General features: G+C 41.2%; 1 protein-coding gene across 1 annotated transcript; it reads right to left on the reverse strand.

Moving 5' to 3' along the window:
- Positions 1 to 2,242: 2,242 nt before the first annotated feature.
- Positions 2,243 to 14,434, reverse strand: GPN1 (GPN-loop GTPase 1). The gene is made up of 12 exons (XM_010001760.1): positions 14,343 to 14,434; positions 12,862 to 12,928; positions 12,379 to 12,416; positions 11,767 to 11,845; positions 11,570 to 11,664; positions 10,778 to 10,823; positions 8,424 to 8,570; positions 4,739 to 4,821; positions 4,228 to 4,267; positions 3,422 to 3,512; positions 2,831 to 2,938; positions 2,243 to 2,405 (listed from the first exon to the last, which is right to left on the reverse strand). Exons 1-12 carry the CDS (start codon positions 14,432 to 14,434, stop codon positions 2,314 to 2,316), a joined length of 978 nt encoding a protein of 325 aa, XP_010000062.1. The 3' UTR covers positions 2,243 to 2,313.
- Positions 14,435 to 15,179: the final 745 nt, after the last annotated feature.

The following is a 15,179-nucleotide window of genomic DNA, read 5'->3' on the forward strand; positions in this document are numbered from 1 at the left end:
GGGTCCAGCAGCCCTCACTGCAGTTCCAAAGGTCTTCTGCCTCTGCTGAGTCTCAGCCACCCTCAAACTTTTACCATAAACCAGCAAATCCCACTGACTGGAGTAACGTGCTCTGCAGCTGCCAGCCATGGCACCTCCTCTGAAACAGCATCCAGCTATTCTTTAGTGCCAGCAACTGCATTCCAGGTGGGTGCCTCAACTTGAAGCAGCTGAGGGCATGTGCCATGTCACATCAGCCACACGTGTTCCTGCTCCATTTGGAAGAACTTTTTTCCACCATTAGGAGGAAACCCTGCCTTTGGGCATCTCCCTTTCCTTAATAAAACCCTGCTACAGTGACACCACTCCCTCTTACATACTTGCCATCTCTTTCAGCAGTTCAATACAAGAGAATATATTGTTTATATGGAACTAAACCTTCTCCGTTCACTAAATGACTATTTCAACATCATCTCATGATTTATTTTGTAATTTCGATATTGGGGGTTTTATTCTTTTTTATATTATCATACTACATCAGTATCATTTTGAATTGAATGGTTTCCCCCCTGTTCCCAAGGGGATGTAACAGAGCAATATAGCATCTGCATTGATTTAGTTATGACAAAACCTTTAAATTCATGGCTTCATTATTCATGGTTTCCTGAATATGTCCATATTTTTGCATGTCATTCCTAGATGGCACTGCTGCCTGGGCTAACCAGCCCAAGTTAGGCCATGGTCTAAAAGCAAGCACATTTGCAAGTACCATTCTGGGCTTGGGGTGCCTGCCTGTGTGAAGGCCGTTCAACCTACATGTCTGCAGGGAAAAGCCTTGACAATATAAGTTATCCACACTCAGGCTTCTCCAATTACACAGAATCACAGAATGTTAGGGGTTGGAAGGGATCTCTGGAGATCACAAAGTCCAACCCCTCTGCCAGAGCAGGACCAACACAGAACCTAGAGCAGGTCACATAGAAACACATCCAGATGGGTCTTGAAAGTCTCCAGAGAAGGAGACTCCAGAACCTCTCTGGGCAGATTGTTCCAGTGGTCCATAACCCTTACAGTAAAGAAGTTCTTCCTCATGTTGAGATAGAACTTCCTGTGCTCTAGTTTGCATCCATTGCCCCTTGTCTTATCACAGGGCATGACTGAAAAGAAATTGGCCCTTCCTTCTTGACACCCACCCTTCAGATACTTATATGCATAAGTAAGATCTCCTCTCAGTCTTCTCTTCTCTAGACTAAATTCTTAAGACATTGCTGACTCTGGGCAACTACATTAATAATTATGTGTGGCTTTCTAGCCACTTGAGTAAGGGCACTAATCACAAGATCTTCCAAAGCGAACTGGAGGCCTCCATTTCAGGAAGACACCTAAAATAGGTGGTGTTATCAAATCATGAACACTTGAACAGGTGACTGAAAATCAGGCTTTTTAAAGCTCAGGCATGTTAGTCATCCAAACACGTTAGCACCCCAAACAACCAGCCTTAAAAAACCTGCAGCTCTACATCAAGCAAGCAGCAAGCATATCAGAGCTGGCAGGCAAGAGCTGGTTGTGCATTTCGTGTCCCTGTCAGTTGTACTTTTAAAATTCACATAAACTGCTTTTCCACAAATCTATAGAAATCATGCTAGCAGATCCTGCTGCCAGATTCCCACTGTGGTGCCTACCAGAAAAGTAAGTGCTAGCTAATCTCCAGCCTTCTTTACTCATGATTTTCCTTGGAGGCATCTGTATTGTCTGTGTAATGTAATTAAGATGCATTTGCTGTGCATCCGTATGAGTGGGCTTTAAGCACAGAAAAAAAGTCTCACAATTAGAAGGGTGAAACTAAATCTCCTGCTGTTAACCACCACACAGTTATTTCTACATAAAATATATTTAATTAAAACCAAATCATCAAACACTACATTGGTGATGTTTTGTACAGCAGAGGTTTTACTTGTGTCTGGGCTGCAGCAGATACCTGTCTGCACAAGGTGAACAGAAAGCACTCTCAGAGACCACTAAGTACTCTGGATGCTCATCCTGTCAGAGCTCAAAATCTAAGCTCTCAACAGGCACATCTGAAGAACCTGGAGCAAAAGTGCAATCTTGTTCCTTCCACTTCAGGAAGACACAGAGACAGATGGACAAATGTGCAGTCAGTTGGATACAAGACCTTCAACTCGCATGACCAACAGTTTCTGCAGGAAGATAAATACATCAGAGAAAGCTGCTCACAGATAGAAGAATTCATTCATGGATCCATGCAAGTTTCTGTATGCTGTTCCTTTACAGCATACATTACAAAGCATTCCAAACCCTCTGTTTCAGAAGGTCTCATTCATTCAGGTTGCTTCTTCTCTGGTATTTCATCCGTGTCTCTTGCATAAAGTTTCTAAAGGCTGGTTCTTCATGACTCTCTTCAGTAACTGGAGGGGAAACAAAACACAGCTCAGCACTATTCCAGAACTTGGGCTACTTGTATTACTGAAGAAAGCTAGAGTCAGGCTAGTCAGAGTGACACAAAGTCTATTTGATCTTCAAACTCACTACAAGGAAAAATAAATAAGTGATCTAAAAATCAACGAAAACAGGGAAAAACTAATCTTAAGTCTGCGAGCTGTAGAAAGAAAAATGACACACTAAGAACTTTGAAGATTACTTCAAGACCAGGAGTCACAGGAAAAGGGAGGAGAGCCAGGGGCAGAAATTGTAATAACAAAAAAATGATGAAACATACCATGCACTAATCAGGTTCACTGTCATTACAGTCAATCCAGTTAACAAAATACAGAGGGTATTTCCTGACTAGACAGGTGACTTTTAGACCAGATCAGATCCCTCATTCCCTTACCTTCATGGTCAATGTCATCAGTATCACTCTCCCTCTCTTCTTCATCATCGAGAGTTCCTCGTGTTAGGATCAGCTCAGAGGGACCCATTGCAGAAGCATCATCAGACCCTTTAAGGCAACAGAAATGGCTATACAAACCTGCATGCTAACAAGTTAGCTCATGCCCTGACCATTTCTATTTGTACATAAACACAGCAATAGCTGCTCTAAAGGGACAGAAAAGCTGCTTCTGAACTCCAAAGATACAGGACTGACTGCATAGCACCATACTCAGCCAGGCAACAGTTCAAACAACAGCAGAGTTTTCTCATAGTCTAATTTGACTGTTTCACCTTCTGTTAAGTATTTCATTACTTCCAGTACATCCACTGCCTTATCTACACAACTGGTTTCTTCTCGTGTCTGTGGCTGAAACACAGAAGAGCAAAGTCTAACCTATCCCACAGGAACTAATGCTCCACTCCTCTTTACTAGCACAAAGCTCCTTTCATGCTTTTGCTGTGAAAACAGAAAACCACCATGTGATTTCTCAAGGCAGACTCTTCAGACAACTTCTGCAGTAAACCTGGTCGTCCTTTCCTATTAGGGTACCTGTAAGTGTGTTCCCCTGCACACACACGCTGCCCATGTCCTTCCACAAGTGTTCCAGCTGCTCTTTCTTTTGTTTATTTTGAGCTTCCTCCTGTAGATACAAAGTTACATGTGGATTCTGAGTATGGTTAAAGCATCAGTAGAAGAGTAATCTTGCCCAAATACTAGCAGCCTGTCCCCCAGCCAGAAAGCTGAAGTCAATAAGCAGATCTTACACTACAACTAAAGTCACACAGAACTTAGTTGAAAGGCAACTGCCAGCATGATGGAGTTCAAGAACATTTGCAGCAACATCAGAAAGTCAAACTCATTGCAGCTGTGCCTACAGAGAACTGTCCTTTGGACAACCAGAACTCAAGGTGAGCAGAGCTACTGATCTTGACAGCTGTAATTCAGTTTTTGTTATTACTTGTCTAAGTCAAAACAGTAACACTTCTCTGGTGTGGAAAGATACATCGATATTCTGGACAAATCACTTTAGAAGGTTATTATTAAGAGAGTCTCCATCCTCCCGAACAGAAGATAGAAAAAATCTTCCCTGATTATTTTCTCACAATTTGCCCAAATAAATTATTAACACTAAAACACTGAGCAACATCCAACACATGTTTTACAAAGCATCTTTATTTTTGCCAAGATATGCTCTACCAAATCTAGACCAAAAAAACCCAAAGCAAAACAGAGCTTTAGGACAGGAGTTGTCCCACTCCTGAGTATGATTAGAAATTAAATGTTAGACCTCTACACATAGAGGCAAATTACCCCAAGATACACCACCCGGGTACACAGTAGCTAAAAATACTTACCAGTGTTTTTCTCAGGCGTTCATATTCTGGACGATATTCTCTGAAAAGATAAATAAAAATAGTGTATTCAGTCTGAACTAATACATGGTTTATATTAAGTAAGTATCAAATTAGAGGCTTATTTCTACCAAAAAAAAGTCTGCTCTAGACTTTCACGCTTGAAAGACATTAGAGTAAGACCAACAGTTCTTTTTACCCAGATTTGGAATCTGAAACCAATGGAGGCAAAATAAGTGAACATATTTAATTAAAACACCCACCTTTCTCACACTACCTTGTTGGCCAAGAAATTAAAGCAGCTCGACTGAGGTAGTTAATTTCACTGCTATTCCTAATGAGCAGATCTATCACTCTCCTCCTATCACAGACATGTGATACTTAGGTTTATTAGAAACCCTAGACTACCTTGGCTGAGAAAAGTAACAAATCCTTCAAATCAAAGGAGTGGGCTCATGAATCAGTAGCTTCAGCAAGTACTCACTGGGTCAGGGACCAAAGGTTACCACCTTACCTCTCATATTCATCTACAGCTTTAGAAAGCTGAACAAAAAAATCATCCAATCCAGTGCCAAGCACAGCAGAAACACCAACCACCTATAAAAGAAAAACATACACCAGAACTGAAGAGTAACTGAACCAAATTTTTGGGTGACTGATGAATTATCAAAGCTGCAAAGACTAATCAGTACTTAAAAAAACAAACCAAACACTAAATTTGAAAAATAGGGGAATCTAATAATACCCATTTAACCATCACAGTGGCATAAGAGTATGCAGTAATACATCTGCTTCTGTCATTCCTACTTTCAACATCTTTCTCCACCTGCTGCAATGTTTGCTACTGCTGTACTTTGTTTGGGATTATTTTGGTTTGTTTTTTTCCCTTTGCTTCTTTCTTTCTCTTACAAATTTTACCACAGGGTGTGTGTGGGGGAAATAAGAAAATGGTTTGGATTGGAGGGACCTTAAAGCTCATCTAGTCCCAAAGCACCCATGGGCAGGGACACCTCCCACCAGACCAGGTTACTCCAAGCCCCATCCAACCTGCCCTTCAACACTGCCAAGGATGCAGCAGCCACAGCTGTCCTGGCCAACCTGGGCCAGTGTCTCACCACCCTCACAGCAAAGAATTTCTTCCTCAGATCTCATCTCAATCTCCCCTCTTGCAGCTTGAAACCATTCCCCCTTATCCCATCACTCCCTGTTCTTGTCAAAAGTCCTTCCCCCGTTTTCCCGCAGTCCCTTCAGGTCCTGGAAGCAACAGCTTAAAAAACCTGCCTCTGCACCCATCATTGTACCTCCAATCTCAATACCCCACAAAGAATATATTAACACAATACTGTATCTAAACATAGTGAACAGGACCAGGCAATTGAAAATAAAGGTCAAGGCTTTAATTTCTTTACTTGGTTACTGTTAATTATCCAAAGTTTCATTCTAAACCTAGTATTATAAGTGGTTAGTATGACTACACCAATATCAGTGTACTAGAATTAAAGAGCAAAATAGACCACATGAACTGACCTTTTGCTCTGAAAGTTTGGTCTAATGTTTTATATTTAGACAAAGCACACTTTAAAAGCTACCCAAATCTGACCCTCAGAACAGTAAGAGGTGGAGAATTCCACAGAACCATAGAATGGTTTGGGTTTGAAGGGACTGTAAAGACCATCCAGATCCAACCCCCATGCATGGGCAGGGACATATCCCACTAGATCAGGTTGCTCAGTGTACCATCCAACCTGGCCTTGAATACTTCAAGGGGAGGAATTAATCAGTTACTATTGCAACACATTCAAATTACACATCTGCTTTCTAATTTGAACTTGTCTGTCATTACACTTCTGGTCATTGTGAGGGACCAGCCCTCCTGACCTACTTTGGGAAATGGTATTGAAACCCCATTGTAGCCCCTGCTCATATGCATCCCAAAAGGCCTGCCTGGGAGGACAGACTGCAGAAATGGCCTGCAGAGATGAGATAACTACAACGACTGAGAGGTGGAGGGGGGTAGGTCCACTCCAGCTGCTCACACATCTATGGCTCAATCACATGTATTCATTGTGAAATCAAGATTCCAGGCCTATAAAACAGGGGGCTGCAATGGTGGGCTTTGGGAGTTTCATCTACACTGACCATCAACACTGACCCTCCCCCGTTGGCTGGACCAATGATGCTGGATCCAGGACTGGTGATTTTCCTGTCCTCTTTTATCTCTCTCTTTCACTCTCGTCTCCCCCACCCCTCCCTCTCACCCTTTTCTTCTCATCCCCTTTTCCTTATTTAATATATATATGTGGGTAGTTTTATTTAGGTTGCTCAATATTAACTCCTACTAGTGTAACAAATGTGTTATTTGTTATAAACAGACCTTGTGTGTCGCTGCACCTTAATCTGATCAAAGGGTATTGGATGGCCGAGTTTTCAGGGAAACTGAATGGATTTGTCCTCTCAAACCCCAGTAAGTGGAGGAACAAAAACACATTTTCTTGCTTTTGCAAACTTGCAGGATTTCTGTTTGGTTGGTTTTGACTAACTTCCTACATAGTAAATTGCCCAACTGTACTTGACACTTTCAAAAGAAGGGAAATTATCTCAGATGGGAGACACCACAACACAGAACATTACCTCTTACCAGCCTAATTAGCTTTCTTCTAATGATCAGTCACAAGTCCATATTAAATGACAGAGGCTACCACTCCAATGTGACAAGCACCTGAAGTTTCTTTTTGTTCAAAGCAGGAAATTGTCACTCTCAACACAAGGCTCATCAACAGCTTCCAGTTCCAAAGGGAAAGCCCTTTAGAACTGGAAGCCCAGAAGGACAGAATGGTTGAGGTTGGAAGTTACCTCTGAGATGACCTAGTCTAACCTCTCCTGCAGTATTAACTAGAACAGGTTACTCAAATTCTTGCCTAAGCATGTTTTGAGTATCTCCAAGTCCTCTGGACCACCTGTTCTGGTACTCAATCAGTAAAATTACAGTAATTCTTTTTCCCTCTTCTGTTTAAACACAGTTTCCTGTATTTCCCTTTGTGTCTGTTGCCTCTTGTCCTTTCATAGAATCATAGAATCTTAGGGGCTGGAAGGGACCTCGAAAGATCATCTAGTTCAACCCCCCTGCCAGAGCAGGGTCACCTAGAGTACATCACATAGGAATGCATCCAGGTGGGTTTTGAATGTCTCCAGTGAAGGAGACTCCACAACCTCCCTGGGCAGTCTGTTCCAGTGCTCTGTCACTCTTACAGTAAAAAAATTTTTTTCGGATATTCACCTTGAACCTCCTATGCTCCAATTTACACCCATTACCCCTTGTCCTATCACTGGTCATCACTGAGAAGAGCCTAACTCCGTCCCCCTGACACTCACCCTTTACATATTTGTAAACATTAATGAGGTCACCCCTCAGTCTCCTTTTCTCCAAGCTAAAGAGACCCAGCTCCCTCAGCCTTTCCTCATAAGGGAGATGTTCCACTCCCTTCATCATCTTTGTAGCTCTGCGCTGGACTCTTTCGAGCAGTTCCCTGTCCTTTTTGAACTGAGGGGCCCAGAACTGGACACAATACTCCAGATGTGGCCTCACCAATGCAGAATAGAGGGGGAGGAGAACCTCTCTTGACCTACTAACCACACCCTTTCTAATGCATCCCAGGATGCCATTGGCCTTCTTGGCCACAAGGGCACATTGCTGGCTCATGGTCATCCTCCTGTCTACCAGGACTCCCAGGTCTCTTTCACCTACACTACTCTCCAGCAGTTCAGCCCCCAACCTGTACTGGGGCACGGTGTTGTTCTTCCCCAAATGCAAAACTCTGCACTTCCCCTCGTTGAATTTCATCATGTTTCTCCCCGCCCAACTCTCCAGCCTATCTAAGTCTCTCTGAATGGCAGCATAGCCTTCTGGTGTGTCAGCCACTCCTCCCAGCTTAGTGTCATCAGCAAACTTGCTGAGGGTACATTCTATACCCTCATCCAGGTCGTTGATGAAGATGTTGAACAACACCGGTCCCAGTACCGACCCCTGTGGGACTCCACTAGTCACACACTTCCACCTTTCACAGGGCACGACTGAAAAGAGCCTGCCTCTATCTTCCTTACACCCTCCCATCAAGTATTTATACACATCAGTAACATCCTCCTGAGCTTTCTCGTCTCCAGGCTTTTATGAGACATAGAAAAAAAGGAAAGATTCTTACCTTCAGTGAACTGTAAAATTCATCCAACACTAAACTCATAGAACGAGTCAGGTTACTGACATAGGATGTCTCTTGATTCAGGGCATCCTGAAAAGTCTCAAAGTCCTGCATCCATTCCACTGCAAAACTGTGGTCAATTATGTCAGTCTGGAAGGAGAAGAGAAAATTTTCAGAAACAATCATGAAGAATGTGTTTAAATACACAACTGCAAGTCTAAAGACTTCAATGGTTTACTTGAAAGGGACATTCAAAAATTCTGTACTGTACAAGAAAGGTTAAGTTATATTAGAATGTATGATTGAGGCCTTTCTTGATTGGCTTGGGGGCCATTTCCACATTGGGTAACAGCCTGCAGAAGCTTATGAAACACGAGCTATGCTCTGACCTGAAGAAGCTATAAACTAAATTCAGTACAAGATGATGGACACAAACAGGTGGAATGTTTCCATAATTTTACATGGATTACCATGCAAAGAGTCTATTAGAGTTTTATAAATGTACCATATATATATCCACTGTTATCACAATATAGAGGTGTTTAAAACTCTGATGTATTTCATTTCCTAGCACTATTGGGAAGGAGGAAAATAGATAAAGTATTGCCTACCACTATTCAAAAGATTTGAGACAGAACTGAGGGCCAAAGGCCAAAGCCTGAACTATTTAGAGTTAGCTTGATTAAAATATATACATCAAATTAAATTAACTCTACAAATTATATTATTTTTCCCCTCTGCAAATCTTTTGTTATAGTTCAGCAGTGCTTCCACAGCATCAAGGCCTTTTCTGCTCCTCACACCATCCCATCAGCAAGTAGGCTCAGGGTGCACACAAAGCTGGGAGAGAACACAGCTGGGACAGCTCACCCCAACCGACCAGAGGGATATTCCACACAGTATGACATCATGCTCAGGAATAGCTCACTGGAGGAAGAAGAAGGATAGGGGGGGTGCATTTGGAGTTAAGGCATTTGTCTGCCCAAGTCACTGTTATGTGTGTTGGATCCCGGATGTCCTGGAGAATGCTGAACACCTGCCTGATTATGGCAAGTGGTGAATTAATTCCTTGGTGTGCTTTGCTTGCACACATGGCTATTAAACTGTTTTTATCTCAACCCACAAGCTTTCTCACTTTCACCCTTCCAATTCTCTCCCTCATCCCACCAGGGAAGGAGTGAATGAGCAGTTGCATGGTGCTTCGTTCCCAGCTGGGGTTAAACCACAACAGCTTGACTTTCTACTGAAGGCTGAATATCAGATCAAAACAAAGTTATGAATTCTAAGCCTTGGGCCTACCTTTCCTCACATACACTGATGGAAGTCCCATTTCTTCCACTCTTTAAAAAAACATATGTATTTTCTTAAAGAGAGAATTATTTTCCTACCTCATGCCTTTTTCTACAGAAAAAACTTAACAGCTTACCCTAAAATTTCTTTCTAACCCTAGACAGCCACCAGTGCGTAAGAATCTGCTAAGTAAGCAAGAAGATATATCAAAGACATGCATGGTTTGGCTCACTGGCAGCATGTGTGTAGCTGAATACACCAGACACTGATCCTCCTGGGCTGGTGTGAGGTACAACATCTCGTTCAAAGCTGAGGTTTCCAGAGGAAGTGTGTGGGATGCACACGTGTGCACACGCAAAGCCTGCTGTGCCGGGGAGCAATGCCCTTAATGCAAAGGTGTCTGTGGGGAAAAGGAAGAGCACCCACACCAAAAATCTAACGGGATTCTTTTAGTATGTGAAATTGTTAAGCTTAAAAAGCTATTAAATTCAAAAGCATCCCTTGAAGGCTACAATTACCTTATATAACAGCAAAGATGAGTCCTTGGGACTGTAAGTATCTGCCTTCTGCCACACACAGAGGCACATTTTTAATGTCACTTATCAGGACCAAACACCTTTCATTAAATTTTGTCTGCAACAACACATGGGACTCCTTCCCCAAAACAGGCTGGTGTTACATAATTCCTGTGAGTCATCAGCCTGCTGCTGAGCAGAAACAACCAATGATTAAGACAATTGTTCTGGGGAAGCAGTAATGAACAGTAATAATCCTTCTGTTACGAAGTTAAGTTTCCTTATAGCCTAGGGCTAAGGTGCAAACCTTTTTCCAGAGTGTCCCTATAATCTCTAACTTGAATGTTTAGGTGTAACTGCCCATCCCTGGTTCTTCTTGTGCATTTTAAAACCAGATTAAAGTATCCTTTTAGATTCACTTTTCAGCCTGCAGCTCTCTCCCAGCCTCTTTTCTAGAAAAACGATTATTGTAGTAAGACAAAGACACAACTGCAAAGTAAGCTGAACAGAACAATGTTCCACTAGGACACAGAAAGCATAGCTTTAACTTACTTTGTTCATGACAACAATGAAAGGCAGTTTTGTCTTGTACAGGATACTGGAGGGGGAACAAAAAAAAACAACACAAAAAGCATAAAAATTAATTTAAATCTCACTAGAACATAAGAACAAGTAAAGTGGAAGGCAGGTATGACTCGTGCAAAGATGAACACATTTGACTTCAAAAGACAACTCTTTTCCTCTACAGCAATTAGAATGTAATTTTCACCCAGATCCTGCTTATCGTAATTGAACAGAACATGTCCCAACCCCAAGATGTAAGCACACATTTTAAATCTCTGCGTTTTCTAATCATTCTGACTCAAACCTTAGGTTCTGATATACTATGTATGAACTCAACAAGGAATTCAGGTAACTCAAAACATCCATAAAGGAAAACTACCTTGAAACATGGGCCTACATACTCATTTTGCTGCAGGCATCCTAGCATCTTTTGCTCAACACTAATGTCAGAAAATGCAGCAAGTGGGAAGACACATTTTGATGCTCCTATCACTGTGAGCTTTTCACCTTGGTACAAGGATTGATAGGGTTTTTAAAACCTTTTACTGACATTTACCATGAGTTATGGCAGCTCTAGATATGCTGATTTTTGATTTATCATTTTCCTACATCCATACTTGGATTTATCGGTTTTGTTTCTTTTTTTCGTGTTAAACAAGGAGCTAAATACTTATGTAAAGATCAGTGTGTCTGGAGCTGTCCAAAAGGAGACCAGTGTTCCCCAAGGATCAGTACTTGGACTGGTGCTGCTTAACATCTTTGTTTACCTGGATTTCTTACCTGCAGGCATACAGCATGTTGGACATAAAGGTGACAGGGTTAGTACTGCGAGAGGTATCCATCACATAAACTACAACAGAAGGAAAAGAGGAAGCCTGGAAACACCAAGTAAAATATATTTTAATAAGAAATATATTCTGTTCAACAGCCACTTCTTTCACACAGGCTCACTGTCAAGTCACGCAGAAAACACTTACCAAGGCCTCAGTTATGATGGTCCCTGATGCTGACCAGGTGAACACCTCTATTTGCCCTGGTGTGTCAATAATAACATACCTGTTGAAAGTCACCCCCAAACAAGAAAGGAAAATTAGTTAAGCACAAGGTCCTGTTCTGACTAGATTACCACAAGCACCTAACAGCAAATCACATTATTCTGTTACAGATCAGAAAAGCTTCTGCTAAACAGTGACATGATTTATGGGCATGCTTGAAAACTTCCTGTGTGAATTTTGTAACTAAAAAGCATGTACTCTCTTCAGATTCTGTTTAAGGTGAAAGCGTCAATACACTTAGTACCTCACACTCTTCAGATGAAGAATTAATTGTTGCCTATTTGAACAGTGCATCAGAAAAAAACAACTACAATCTAAAAGAAGACAAGAAAAGCAGAACTGGATTCAGCAGACATTTCTTCAATGTAGCCAAAGAACGTCTAGTTTTCTCTCTTAATTCTGTGTCCTTTCCCATGTAAAATTTACACCAAGGCTGTAAAATGACTAGAAAATATGCAGAGCACCTTTTTAGGATTTCACATCATTTTCCCACACTGATCCCAGAAATAGTAGAACTTGGTAGAATGTACTTACTTGGATGCATTTTGTCTTTTTTCAATGAACTTCATTACCTGATTGAAAAAGAAGAACACTTTGCATTTAGGTGTACCACAAGAGACTTTCATAACGGTTTTGTAAGAAACTACATTAACTTGCACAGCTGCATATATGTATCAAAAGAAGAAAAAGGCCTCTTAAGTTTTTCACTATGTGAACATACTCTACTACAGAAGGGTGGAAAACAGTCGAACACTGCATAAGTCAAAGACAGCCTTGGTTTTGTTTGTGTGTTAGTACTTGGCTAAAGAAATGGTGTAACAAATGCAGTTGTTCCCTACCTTTTTACTAAGAGGTAATTTGGCTATTTGGTAATGGACTGCTCTCTTAAATCATAATGCTACATCAGCCTGGGGTGAGAACTTACGCAAGATATAAAGACAGTGCTCTCTGGGACTCCAAACACACAAAAAACCCCACAGCCTCCCCGCACAGCATCACACAAGAACAACCTCATACCTGATCAAATCTTGTAGCAAAGAGATTTAGAGAGGTCACTATTCCACCATTTGGACCCAGCCCATATCTAGACGTTTCATTGAGGAAAGTAGATTATTATGCAGATGATTATGCAGAGCTCAGAGGGCTCATTTGCTGATTCTGAGAATAGCTGACAATGTACAACGTGCATAGGATGCCGTGCAGCAAAAAATACCCTTAATACACATTTATCTTCTAAGTGATGCAGTAACAAAATAAACACAAGATGCTCTATCTCACTCTTGGCCAAACATATGTGACTGACAAGAAGAGGGGCTCACAACAGCTTCCCCTTGCCATTATTCAAGCATTACCATACTGCACAAAGAGAAAATATACATATGTGTATAGATCAAAGCCTTCTTTGCTTTTCTAAAAAGGTTTACAACACAGGCAGTGACTCTAAATTTAACAATGCCCTGAATGCACTTAATTTTAAGAATTTATAATTCAAGAGATAAAGAAAAGATGTCCTGCACAAATATTTTTTTTCAGAATTGAAATGAGAATGGATGTTGTAGAGATACTCAGTGTCAGCTTATAGATGAAGATTTCAAAATCCTTTCTCATGCATACAGATCTGTATACTAATTATTTTCAAAGAAACACAGGATCTGCTTTTGTTTGGTTTTGGGGGTTTTTACTGCATAAGAACCTACACTGATTCACCAGTACATACAGCCTTCTAGGTCCACTACTCTCAATATCCAAACATGAGGCCAGATTCTCTCCTTAAGTGCTATCTAATGAGATGGTTACACTCCAGCAACGGCTAACACACAGCAAAGCAAATACTGCACCTACATACCAAACCAAAACTTACATTTGGATGTTTTGCTGGTAACTCCAAATCAAACAACAGCCAAAATCAAGAATCCTTTTTCCCCCACCATGTTTATTAGTGTCTGAAATATTAAAAGTCACACTAGCAAGTCAAATCCAAACACTGTATATTATCTGCATCTGCACCAGCTGTTACTTGGGAGACAAAGGACCTCCATACCCCTCTAGAAGTGCAGTCATTTTAGTGCAATGTTACTGAACTATGGTCATCAAACTACTCTGCAGCAAGAGCCAACAGTCTTGGAGATTCAGGAAGACAACAGTCCTCGTTGGTCAAACTGTGGAAATAGTTTTCTGCACTTACTACAGGCAAATAGGAATTTGCATATTTGCTTATAACAAATACAATTAGATCTGTTAAAACATGGAGATGAGGCAGAATCACTTCTAGCAAAGGAGAAAAATTACCTAAGGAGCATCAAATATTGTAGAATATACGTTTCTAACCTCACATACAAGAAATACATAGCCAAGAACTCCTGATCTTCACCCACCATTCTGCACCATTGCAATCCCCAGCACCTCCTGCTCTCTTCACTGTACTGTGCAGAAGTGATAGGTCATTTTCACCATGTCTGAGACTGCAAATAACATTATTTAGACCAAAAAAAGGATACTGTTTCATGACTTCTTTGTACTTCACAGTGTCCCTGATATCTAGAGAGGAGAAAGACACGTGATTAGTTTTAGGACACCATTTTAAAAACATCCTTCTTCATCAGTTTGCCAAGAGGTGAAAGCCCTTCTCTTTTGAGCTAGTCTCCTTTTGTCTCAGTAATAATCTAGCACCAACATGAAAACTCTCCCAGGTATAACAAATAAATCTAACAGATTTGCTATACTGTCGACATACTTCAGAAACCAAACGAAATTCATGTGAAACATCACCAATTTGGGTATTTAGCAGCAACCCCTTCAGTTGAATTGTATTCCTGGGGGATCAACAACACTTAACAAAGTATAGATGTGCAATTAGAGGTCCAGAACTGGAACATATACCCTTAATTACTCACCTGACATCAGTAAAACAACTGTGGAATTCACACTGCCTTTCTTATCCTCTGGAGATAAGCTTAAGAGGCAGGATTCTCACAAACCTGACTGCTAAGCCCTTTGGAACAGCTAAACATAAGGTCTGTTTTATTGTCAAGGTACTTTCTCTAAAATTCACATCTTTTAAGTGTTTTAAAGAACTATTTGGATGTAGGGAACCACATCGAATCTGTCAACACACTCGTGACAAAAAAAAAACAAACACGCAAGAACCCAAACACACCAGATGATGTAAAACAAAAAGCAAAGTACAAACGCGAAGGAAAAAAAATGTGCTTGGCCTTAGAAAGGAGCATGTTATAGGTGGATAGAAGAGTGAAGTTAAAAAACCCAAAGACCTGGTGCTAGGACTTGGAATCTCCCAGAGAAAACAAGCGGCCCCGCCAAACCCCTTCACACCC

Source organism: Chaetura pelagica, unplaced genomic scaffold (assembly GCF_000747805.2).
Source record: "Chaetura pelagica isolate M959 unplaced genomic scaffold, ChaPel_1.0 scaffold307, whole genome shotgun sequence".
NCBI lineage: Eukaryota > Metazoa > Chordata > Aves > Apodiformes > Apodidae > Chaetura > Chaetura pelagica.

Excerpts from the sequence above, each read along its gene's own strand:
- GPN1 (XM_010001760.1), bottom strand. The coding sequence starts at position 14,434 with ATGTTTTTAAAATGGTGTCCTAAAACTAATCACGTGTCTTTCTCCTCT. Across the intron at positions 4,822-8,423 it reads AATTTTACAGTTCACTGAAG|GTGGTTGGTGTTTCTGCTGT; the intron begins GTAAGAATCTTT and ends TTTCTTTTATAG. Across the intron at positions 2,406-2,830 it reads TGATGACATTGACCATGAAG|TTACTGAAGAGAGTCATGAA; the intron begins GTAAGGGAATGA and ends TTTCCCCTCCAG.